The sequence below is a fragment of the Emys orbicularis genome, chromosome 22 (genome assembly GCF_028017835.1).
Source record: "Emys orbicularis isolate rEmyOrb1 chromosome 22, rEmyOrb1.hap1, whole genome shotgun sequence".
NCBI lineage: Eukaryota > Metazoa > Chordata > Testudines > Emydidae > Emys > Emys orbicularis.
The window spans coordinates 12,907,931-12,920,144 of NC_088704.1; the positions used below are offsets into that span (position 1 = coordinate 12,907,931).

At 42.5% G+C, this 12,214-nt stretch overlaps 1 protein-coding gene across 1 annotated transcript in view; it reads right to left on the reverse strand.

Annotated features, from left to right (window-relative positions):
* Positions 1–12,214, reverse strand: part of UBE4B (ubiquitination factor E4B) — a 52,686-nt gene that overhangs the window by 14,701 nt on the left and 25,771 nt on the right. Inside the window, exons 9-16 of the mRNA XM_065421344.1 lie at positions 8,991–9,074; positions 7,329–7,385; positions 6,428–6,544; positions 6,243–6,341; positions 5,582–5,695; positions 4,387–4,585; positions 4,035–4,173; positions 1,653–1,752 (exon numbers count right to left, since the gene is read on the reverse strand). Of these exons, the coding sequence (XP_065277416.1) occupies positions 1,653–1,752; positions 4,035–4,173; positions 4,387–4,585; positions 5,582–5,695; positions 6,243–6,341; positions 6,428–6,544; positions 7,329–7,385; positions 8,991–9,074 (909 nt within the window). The remainder of the gene's footprint in view (positions 1–1,652; positions 1,753–4,034; positions 4,174–4,386; positions 4,586–5,581; positions 5,696–6,242; positions 6,342–6,427; positions 6,545–7,328; positions 7,386–8,990; positions 9,075–12,214) is intronic.

The following is a 12,214-nucleotide window of genomic DNA, read 5'->3' on the forward strand; positions in this document are numbered from 1 at the left end:
CTAGAAGAGCTGAGAAATTGTCGGAAAAAGCTGTCTAGATGGTACAGAGTAGAAAATTCCCATCAATTTACAGTTGCAACAATTAAACGGGGTATTGAAATTCATAATGAAGGATTCCAGTACATCCACTTCGGAAAGAGTTCAGGACTGAGTCAGGAGCTCTGGATTTCTAAACCCAGTTTAGATAGAAATTGTATGAGCCCATGAGCAAGTCAGTCACCCTCTGTGCTGTTATTTATCCATCCGAGAAATGGAAACAGCAACACCGTCATTCCTCAGAAGGGTGTTGCATGAATTGATTTTTGTCATCTGCTTTTACATTTAAAATTGCTCTATAAGTGCTAAGCATTCTCATCCTGTATTGTACTGTGCATATTATATAGTGTTCTTAAGTCAACAGGTATACAACAGTGTAATACAGGGGTAGGCAACCTTTCAGAAGTGTTGTGCCGAGGCTTCATTTATTCACTTTAATTTAAGGTTTCGCGTGCCAGTAATACATTTTAACGTTTTTTAGAAGGTGTCTTTCTCTAAGTCTATAATATATAACTAAACTATTGTTGTATGTAAAGTAAACAAGGATTTCAAAATGTTTAAGAAGCTTCATTTAAAATTAAATTAAAATGCTGATCTTACGCCACCAGCCTGCTCAGCCCGCTTCCAGCCTGGGGTTCTGTTCACTTGCCCGCAGCAGGCTGAGCGGGGCCTGTGGCCGGGACGCCGGCTGGCAAAGGGCCGGCAGCCGGGACCCCAGACCTGGGGTGCGGGGGGTTTCAGGGGTGCAGGGCAGAGGGTGTGTGGGGGTGCAGGGCAGAAGGCTGGGTGTGTGAGGGGAGGTTCAGGGGTCAGGGCAGAGGGCAGTGGGGATGTGGGGGGTTCAGGGCAGAAGGCTGGGGGTGTGCAGGGATTCAGGGGTCAGGGCAGAGGGCTGGGGGTGGGGGGGTTCAGGGCAGAGGGCTGGGGTGCTCGGCTCATGGCAGGGGGCTGGGAGGGATATGCCCTGTTCCACCCCCTTCCCCAAGGCCCGTCCCTACCTCTTCGCTGCCTGCTCTACGGAGCAGGGAGCATGCTGCCGCTCCGCGCTGCTCCCCCTTCCCCTCACAAGGGCCATCGGCGCAGGGAGAGGGAGGGGGAGGAGGAGGGGCCGGAATGCACCAAGCTGGGGGAAGAAGTGGGGTAGGGGCGAAGAGCTTGGCTGCCACAGGACCAAGCTTCTGCCTCCTGCCCCCTGCCCCTGCAGGGGAGAGCGGTGGGCAGGGGGGCTGAGTGGGGCTGGGGGCCGGGACCCCCTCCCCCCCACCGCTCTCCCCTGCGGGGGCAGGAGGCAGAAGCTTGGTCCTGTGGCAGCCAAGCTTCCCTCCTCCCCTGCTTCTTCCCATAGGGTGGTGCTTTCCGCCCCTCCGCCCCCTCCTCTCACCGGGCAGGCAGCGTGCCACTCAAAATCGGCTCGCGTGCCGTGTTTGGCACGCGTGCCGTAGGTTGCCGACCCCTGGTGTAATATATTGAAAACAATCCTCCTATACACCTAAGACATATTTTCAAACATTTATGAAAACATGGTTGCTAGCAAATCTTTTCCATTGAAAAAGAACCACCACCCACCCACCCAGGTTGACAGGGCCATTTAGTTGTCATCCTAACTAGTTACAAACCTTAAGTTGTGTTTTACAGCGTTTCAGCATTTCTCGATGTCTGGTAGCTAGAGGAGACTCTTTCCATTGACTTTCATTGTTTTTCAGATCTTCCACAGTCCTGTAAACCACATGAAATCACTAGTGATGACAGTAAAGGGGACATATGTTGACAGCAGGTAAAACATTTACTCTACTTGATTTCAAATTACAAAGGAAGGAAATTTGGGAAGAAAAAAAAAAAAGAGATTACAAAAATTCATCACCTTAATAGAAACTTTCACCAGGACAGCAAGTTACTCTTGCATCTTTTGAAAGGAAAGACAAAAATCTTCTTCAAGGCCAAATGCTGGGATACACTAAGTACACTAGTTTCACGATTGATGACGCCATTAAGCAAACAAGAACCACAGCAAAAAAATATTACTGGTGGGACAGTGGGGAAAGGATTTCCCCTCCAGACACATTCATCATTTTATCACATTTCTAATACTTGGTTTGTACCAAATTCACAATCTCTATAAAAAGCAGAGTTAAAATCATGTCATTAAGAACAGTAACCCTGTATTAGAGCAAGTCTGATCCAGAATATCTGACAGGCAGGCAAGCAAAGGCCGTATCTCATTTACCCCCCAAACTAAGAGCAGAGATATGAAAAGCAGAAGCTACTAGAGGAAGATGGGAAGGTTGGGATCAGGAATGGTTCAAAATACCTTCCTCTCCTTTGTAGGACAGATACAAATGCACTCCCAGCACTGCTCTCTCAACCTCCTTCTAGAAAAGATTTCTCTTGGCAGCCCCTGTCCCCATGCACAACCCCCATTACAATTCAAGCCTGTGGGGAAAGAGCACAAGCAATGGGAAAGCTGCTCATGCTCTCCCCTTCAGTGCAAGGCCCATCATTATAACAAAGACTGAGTTTTGCCCCCTCCACCATGGTCACAGTCAGCCTAGACCTAACACGGGATAAAAGTTAAATGCAATGACTATGTCACACAACCATCCACACAAAGCTATTCAAGTCTCATCATTTGGACCTAATTAATTTAAAAAGAAGCAGCTGATTAATGTTTTGTGTATGTGGGTATTAATCTTAATGTATTTTAGATTTTATATTCTACATTATGATGATTCTATTTCCTACCACCCCTGGATGTAAACTAGTCTCTCTCCACACCCCAGCCTCTATCTGCTGCAGATCATTATCTGACCTTAATTCTTTCATTAGTGACATCAAAATATATGGCCTGAGTTTACAGAGGGCTAAGCGTTTCCTGGTAAGTGCTGAGCATACATGGAAATAACTCATGATTGACAACACTACATTCCAAATAAGGAAAAAGAGGAGTGATTCCTTTTTAAAATCCAGGGTCTGGTTTATTTGAAAATATTTGTTTGTGTAAAACGTGTGTTGACTGTTCACACACAGATATCGACAGCTTTCCTAGCCTTTTGTATGTTTATATTGTAAATAAAGTTCAAAAATCCTTCAACAAACCTGCCATCTTAATGTCAAGGGACTTTTACTAAGTGAATTCAATTATAAACAGTGGAAAACACTGATGCTGTGCAATCTGCTCTTATTTATTTTAACTGAGAAAGTTTCTTGAGGTTTAGCAATCCAGCAGCTATAAAAAGTTTATCTGGATTCATGTCAAGAAGGGAAAACAAAAGCATCTTCGTGTCAGCATCAGAACTTAAGCAATTTTTAAAAAACGACAAACCAGTAGTTGAATTACATATGAAGCTACCTTAGAATTCACTGTGAAAGCTTTTATATAATGAAGGAGATCATTTGATATCCACCGAGGCCATAGTAGCCACAAGGAACAGATAAACATCTGTTCTGCAGCAGGATATGCAACATCGCAGACATACGAGAGGATATGCTGCTTGTCAAGCAACCACTACAATGACCTGCATGTCAGAGATACATGTGTATGCACCTCCACAGCAATGCAAAGGGCTTAAAGCACTAACATCCCCAATCATACCACTGACTAGTCAACAAAGTTTAAACTATCAAAACATTGCAACTCTGTACCCGCTAGGATGGTTTCAAGAACTGTCCAGTGCTCTCTAGGACTACCCCTAGAGTTTGAGATCCTATATAGAAACAGCATCCTTTCCTCCCACTATTGTTTGAAGTCACGATGGATGCCATTGTACACATCAGCACAACCAGAACCTGCAGACACAAAATACTCTGCAAGAGCTATCAAAGCAGCAGACTGACCAGTCGATAAAACTCCCCAATACTCCATAGCATGAATTTACTTAAGTTGTTGTTTTAATTTCCATCAAATTTGCAAGAACCATAATCATATATAGGAAAGCACCTACTAGTCAAGGTGGCAGGGAAAACTGTAGGACACATGCTAGGTAACTAACACAACTTCTAACCTGTTGAGCTCCCTGATGGCCCGCAGTCTACGGATGTAGCGGCGGCAGCTTGGCAGGATGGAGAGGTGATGGGCATGCAGGGTTAGGAAGAAGCATTCCGTTGGGAATTTCGGTTCAGAACATGGAGACTGATCCCTGTCTACAAAAAAAGAACAAAACAGGATGAAGGAGAGTAAGAAAAAAAGCTACATGAATTAGTGCTCAGACTTCGAATAACTCATTTCTCTGCAGTCTTAAAACAAGCTATAAAAGCAACAGACAGTCCCAAGCAAAACATTTATGGTACTGAATGTTTTGTGATATCCCTAATACCAGAACAAAAGGGTAGAGACACTGCATGCTCTTTACTCACAAAGCTCAGCCATCCAGCCTGTAACATCCTCCATTGTTGCTTTCACTCTTGTCTCATCCATTGGGACGGTGATGCGACACCTGGGATGGAATATATAGGTGGGATCAACCGTTTCTAGCTTTATCTTCGTGCTAAGCTGCTGCAGCACCCAGAGGAAGTTGAGCATAAAACCGTCCGTAGACACCATCCGATCATCAGTCTGCAAGACAAGGGAGAGAAAGTGAATGCTAGAATATAAAGCAGCAGGCAACAGACCATTGCAGTTGGCAGGCCTGGGACTCCAGCATCCATCGTTAATACACAATGCATGGTTAAAACAACAAATAAAAGAAGGACCAGGACCTCTAAGGCTAACTAGAATATGAGCAGCTGTAACTGTTAACAGCATTTCCCTGCCCTGTGTGTGTCAACCACCAGTCATTTTTATGAGTACTAAACGCACATACTTAGGGGAGAGAAAAGAGGGGGAAAGGGTCTCAAAGAGGCTTCTTAAAATTTTTTAGCATAGGGACAGCCAGGAACAGGAAAGATTCATAAAGTAGCTAAGCTTCAGTTCTTAAATTTTACCATACAAGCAACATTTCCAGTAGTTCTTTGTTTCACCTTGAAGAAAACAGTTCTGCAGATAGTTTCAAAATGTTTGCATCGATGGAAAATGGGGACTTCAAGACACTGATACCTCAAACCGCACACATTTAGGATTCACAACCAGGTTATACCAAGGCAAAAATCAACTAACCAATGGCAAAAAAAATCAGCGCTGTTGCTTCAGTGGAATTGTGCCAATTCTCACTAGGGCTTACTCAAATTTACAAGAGCCACAAATAAAGTGAGTGCTTGACAGTATGTTAACTGGGGGAGAAAACAAGTTTTCGTTGCAGCCAGTTGGTGGAAGCTGCCAGGAAGAGCACATATCAATAAAAAGGCACAAACTTCAGCCAAGGAGGGTTGTGTTCTAACAAATTTAGATATTTCAGTACTCAGAGAGGAGTGAGCAAACAGGGCAAAATAGATTCATTTCAAAAAAGAAGAATATACAGAAAAATAATATTGAAAGAATGACCTAGATGGAATTCCTGGTTGCTTCAGGCCCTAGAATGTCTGTTGTCTTCTGTTAAAACTACCACCGCCTCAGCCACTTGGAACTATTTGTGCTAACTACATCTGTGAATGAGGAAGAGAGTTCAGTCTTTACCTGCATCTGTGCCTTCTTCATGTTGGCATCAACAACAGCTGCCATGTAACTGAGAGCTGCCTCTCGAGTTTCACCATTCAGCAAAATACTATGTAGAATTTTAAACAGCTCTTGCTGAAATTTAAAGTGAAAATTATGTCACTGAACAGCAAGATCATGAAAACAGCAGCATGGAGACACATGTGCATATTCCAAGTATTATACAGAATCTACTATTCAGTTGTAGTCTTCTTGTAAAGAACACAGCTATCCCAGGTATGAAAAATATTTATTTACAGAACAATGTTATCTACAAAAGATTATAGCTTAAAAATCATGGCAACACAATCACTGTGGAAATGTACGAGGTCTTCTTTACTCATCCACCCACAAGAACTGAAAGTTGAGAGACATTTGTGAATAATAAATATCTGGTGGTAACAGTACCGATATTCCTTGGGTTTGGGTAGGGGGGTTACAGAAAGATCTCCTAGTTTTGTGGCTCTCTGGTTAAACTCTTCTTGCTGGGTTTTTGCTCACCCTCTTCTTTACTACTTTATTGTTTAATGGATGATCTATATTTTGTAAAACACTCTTCACCCATGTTATGGAAACCAAAAATTAAAAACAAACAAACAAACAAACAAATCCTCTGGCAGCAATTAAATATCAGGATACTTACCCTTGCAGATTCCAGGTAATGCTGCAATGACTGGCTAACAACCCGCGTGTTTTCAAGAGTAATGGCAGGCCCTGAGAAATATTTTTCAACTACTTTAGTCTGAAAGAAAAAAAAATTGCAAGGAGTACAAACACATCTTTTGGCTTCTTTTCCAGATGAGAGACTGCAGACAGCATAGTACTTACATCATCTTCAGCAAAGACAGAGAGACTGAAGAAAGCTCCAAGGTAAGAGAGTCTTTGTAACTCTCGTCCTGCACCTGGGCTTACAGGTTTAGGCAACCACAAGGGCAAAGAAACGACCTACCAAAAAAACCAAACAAACAAAAAGGAACAGGAAGACATTGACAGGGCAGCCAAATCATTAACATTATTTTTCTATCTGCATTTCCTTATTTGCATTTCTCTCTGTTGATTCTTTATCATCCCATCACACTGGTAGCAAAATGGTGAAGTCTGTAGTGCTTCAGAAAGCTAAGCAAGCAATCTTTGTTTTAGGTCTCTCTGAACTTGAGTTGCCTCTCCTTGAGAAGAGAAATAACTGAATTGATTGATGTTCTTCTTCCTTGGGCAGATCTTAATTATTGCTTACTATTAAATAATACCATAAGTCCCAAGAGCCCCCAATGAGGATGAGGGCCCAATTGTGCAAGATGCTACACAACCACATAACAAAAGTCACTGGCCCAAATAACTTATAGAAGAAATCTGGATGGTCCATCATCTAATGGATGCAATTCTCAACTAGATTGGTATTGCCAAAGAATATAAAGAATAAACCATGCCATAAGCAAGAACTGCATGCAAATTAGAGATGAGGTAGGCTTAACAGATTGGGCATGAGGATGGAAACCATGAATTCATGGCCTCCAATCCTGGAAGCAACTGACTTTTTGTGTGGCTTTGGAGCAAGACACTTCTTTGTGCCTCAGTTTCCTAACTGTAAAACAGGAATACCACCTACCTAACTTTTAAGGGTGTTGTGAGAATAACTAATGTTTCCAGAGTGTTTTGAAAGCAAAAATGCTATGCAGTTGTTAAGTATTATGTAGCAGAAATCCTTACATTTAGGTGTGCGGACACTTACCAAACTGCATATAGGGTGCGTTTTCCCAAACTTGATTTCACACAATTCACCTAATGCCTGTAAAAACAAACAAACCGACAGTTCATTCAGATGCATTTCCCAGACCACCCTGGCTACCAATGAAAAGATAAACATGCTAGAATGCTTAAAAGGCCAGATCCTGCTCCAGTTAAGTCAATAGTAAAACATTAATGGTCTACAAAGGGAACCGGATCTAAATATGCTGATGCACACCTTGCAACTATCTCAGCTTTTATGTCTTTTCAAGTTGCCTCAAGAAAGCCAAATATCACATTTATTTTAAAAATTAACTGCGCAAGTTATTTGCTTGCCCAATACATAATGTTCCCGTTGCTCAACTCCTAAACTTCCATACAAGAGTCAGTAAGAGTAATAAACAGGGCTATTGTCCTACACACACCAAGGCCTTTGTCTTCCGACCCTAAGTGGAGCATCGTCAGATGAATGCTGAGGCCTGAAACAAAGAATCCTATCTACAATCTCTAACTCAAGCTAAACTGCAGAGGAGAAGGAAATAAAGAGGCTATAAAGCAGGATTTTGAAAACGCAAAAATAACGTAAGCTTTTACATGCTCCACTTCTTGTATTATATGTTCTCATACTTCTATTACAGCGTATCAAGTTAACTACTATTCCACCCTTTGCCACTTCAAGGCTCTGCAGAAGAGACTCCACCAAGTGTTAACCTATGCTGAAGCGGACAGCTGAATTTCACAAGCGTTCCAATTATTTAAGGTTGGGGTAGCCTGAAAATTGGGGAACACGGAACAAGCAGAGAAAGATTTTTTTAAAATGTGGATCAGTGACATCAAATTTGCTTAGTTTGCAAAGTCCCAAAGTGGTTTAAGCTAATTGGCAGAACTGCAAACTCAACCCAGATCTGAAGCAGTCCTCTTTCTGGTTCAAAAATCATCAGTAAGAGATCCTGCAATCTGATTTTATCTGCAATAAATGGGATAGAGGAGAATCCTGCTTGCTGTCTTGTATCTGTACTTGGCTCGGCAATGTTGCCTACAGGAATAAAAGTTTGGTTGTGTCAATAAATCAGCAGTTCTGCCTCAAAGACACATTGGGAGTTGATCTATGGAGTAAAATAAAGTGCTTTTTTAAAGTCACTTTTCAGTGGTCAGACTGCCATGAATTTCCTACAGTAGACAGCCATAGGTTTGAATCATTTTGTTTATTGAATAATGGACATCAGTTGGCTAGACAGAGAGCAATATAAAAAACAAACAGAAGTAAATAGTGGAAAGTATATTAGATTTTTTCCCCCCATTTCTGATCATTTAGGGTTTTTAATAACAATTATGGGATTTATTTAGTTTTTAAAACACATAGCATGTACACTAATGGGCGAGACCACGTCTTTCATCTGTATCACCAGGATGTAAACATTTGAATAGACTGTTGCATAAAGTCTGCTGTACATTAAGCCTGAGACATTATGAGCACCACAGATTCCACCTGGTCATTACTCTTTGTTACTCACCTCATAACACTTTAAATTTCCAACATGAGGTCAATGTTCAATAAGACATTTGAAGCAAGCCAAACAGGGTTAATTAAAGTTACTTTGAACAGAGTCTGCATCAAATACTGGGTATCTTAAAGCAAAAGCTGCTAAAAAGGAATAGTCCTTACCATAAGGGGATATTTAAAATTGTCACTATCAAGGGAGCACTCTTTGGAAGCAAGAGCCAGGCCTTGTAAGATAGGGATAAAGATCTGTAAAAACATAAGTACATTACTTATACACTTCAGAATGGGAACCAATAAGACATAGGTGAAGCCACAGCCCTGGGCACCCTGAAACCCGCTCACATCTCAAATACTAATATGTCCACAGAAGGAAACAAAATATAAAGTTTGTTCTGTCCATTTACGTAAGTTATTTCAAAAGAAATAGCTATGTTTAAATGTAAAAAGAATAGCAAACCTAGAAGTACAACCTCAATCCAGTTCCTTTACGCTTAAGGCAATGAAGTTCAGCCCATGAGACAACATCTTTTTTTGTTACATTTTGAGAAGAGCATCTGGCATGAATCTTCAACGCATCCAAATACAGTGTAAATGATAGATCAACTTGATGTCTGTACATGAAAATTCACTTGTACAAACAATTAAATATTCCAAACACGTGAGCACTTGAAAAGTTTTCCTGGTCAGTGCCAAGAACCTACATTAGAGTCTAAAAAATTCTAGCAATGCAAACATGCTAATCTGGACTTGGTCATAGAGCTAGTGGAACATACAGACACACACTGCAGCTGATCAACAATGGTAAAGCCACAACAAGATTAGGGACCTGATCTAGCAAACTCTCCACAGGTAGAAATCATGTATAAAAATATAAAAATACCAGAGATTATTGCCAAGAAGAAAGGGTCTGGGGCTTCCTTTAACAGCTTAATAGCCCAGCCTTGCAGTACTCTATTGACCCATTCACTTGGGAGTGAATAGTGATTATATACAGCAGAATAGTATTTTCTGGGCAAGTAGATTTTGTGCCTGTGTCGGTAAATTTTAATACTGTGATAGGCATAAACAAAACAGCAGCAGTCACTGAGACTGCAAGGAGGAAGGAAGAAGGGAGGAAATGATTAACCAAGAAGTAACAACACCCAATTACAAGGGCCCAATCACACATTATCTTATTTTTCCTTTTGGAATAAAAATCAAATATTTGTTTTACAAAATACAGGAGTGACCACTGGAACCCAAATAGAACTGTACTGGGTCTCTTGGATAAAGATATACAAATATCATCAAATCGTGTTAGGGAATCTGGTTACAACAAGGCTGTTCCCTAATCCAGTTAGGGGCATGGTTCCAATCTTGATCTTAATCATGTTCCATAACCATTCCCTGACAGGGTATGTCTACACTGAAGCTGGAGTGTGCCTCCCAACCTGGGTAGACAGATACATGCTAGCTCTGCTCAAGCAAGCAGGCTATACTCCTGGGGGAATTCTGCGCTACTGCACATGCACATAATTAATTAATTAGGCGTGCATATTTTTAATTTTTTGCGCAGAAAAAAACTTTGGCTGGAATCTTGCTGCAGTTCTGCCTTTTGCCCACCAGCGGGCGCTTTGGCGATAAATCACAACAGCCGCTCCCAGCCAGCTAGAGAAGAGAAAGAGCCTGCAGAGCCTTCTTCACAGCGAGCCAGGTCAGGAGACAGAGGCTATGGGGAGACAGAGGCTATGGGGCTGCTGGGGGGGGTCACACAGGGGCTCAGAAGGGCTAGTGGAGGACAGACTGGGGCAGGGGCTGAATGGGAGTGGAGGCACAGGGTCACGGCGGGGAGGAAGGTGCAGGGGCACATGGGCAGAGGGGGATGGGGTACAGAGCTACAGGGGGAAGGCATGGAGGGACACATAGGGACAGGGGAGTTGTTGAGTGGGAGCACAGAGACATGGGGAGGGGGGAGGGGGTGGAAGGACATGTGGACGGGGGGTTCAAGGACACATAGGGGTGCAGGGGCACATGGGGACAGGGCAGATATGCCTGACTGAATGGGAGAGGCTAGGGTCAACCAGGGTCTGCATGGGGGAAGCTCCCTAACAGTCCCGCCTGCCCCCCCCAAAAAAAACCTGTTCCATACTTTTCTCACCCATACCCAACAACCCTCCACGTTCACACCCAGGCTCCTTTCAAGCAATTACTTCCCTCTCCCTCAGCTCCTCCTTTACAACTCAACTCCCCCAAGCATTTGCACTGCTTCTGAGGGGTGCAGGAAATATAGTTCTGTATTGCAGTTTAAAAATGAATTATTACTCCGAGTTCTGTATTAATATGCCTAGTAAGGCATCTATTTGTCAAAACACATTTTCTGAATCTTTTTTGTTGTCTGTATTGTTACAGATGTACTTGCGGACAGATATTTTGAAATAAATTACCAAAAATAATTGAAACTGGTGTGATTATATTGGGTCATTTTGACAAATAAAATAATGCAGAATTTTGTGTGCAGAATTTCCCCCGAGGAATGCTAAAAATAGCATGGACTAGCCACCTGAGTACAAGCCCGCCCAACCTTATGGCTCTGAACTTGAGTGGCTAACTTGAGTACCGGTAACATGGGAGAGTCTACCCAGGCTCCCCGTTGCAATGTATACATACCCACAGTATCTTAGACACACTCCAGGTCAAAGCACTCTTTGATAATAAGAGCCCAAATAAGAGTTAACGCATAAATTAAGTGGGCTTTTAACTCTGCAAATTGATATTTAATTCCAAATAGGAACGATAATATTTCTTCTGGACTCTCATTCACATGTTAATTAAAAGCAGAGACATTTGTAGTGATCACATACGTCTTTCCAAAAGCCAGTTCCTATTGGTGTTGATGCATTTGCTCCTCACTTATATCAGTATAATTTTCAGGAGTTAATACAAGATAAGAATTTCTCTACATTTTCTAAAGCAGTGGTGCTCAAACTTTTCCAGTCATGCCTCCCCCTTACTAGTATACAATCTGTCCATGCCCCACCTCTGTTACAGCACACCCAAGGCTTCCTCAGCAGCGGAGCGTGGGCTAAAGGCGGAGCTGGGGGCAGAAACAGGGATGGGGAGTAGCTGGGCCTGGAGGTGAAGCGGGGCTGGAAGTGTGATGCTCCCTCCCTGCCCCCCATGGGGGCTGGCCCCAGCCCTGCTGTGTACCTCCCCAAATGTTCTTCTCTGCACTTTGAGAACCAGGTTCTAAAGACACTAGAGATTTCATACCATTCTGAGTGCTGCTTTGTTGTGAGTAAATCATGGGTGCGCTAATCAGAGTCAGTAATAACCTGACTGACCTGCTTTGGCATTAAATTGTGAAGTAGAAACGTGGCCTAGTAATTAAACCACAGGACTAGGAATCA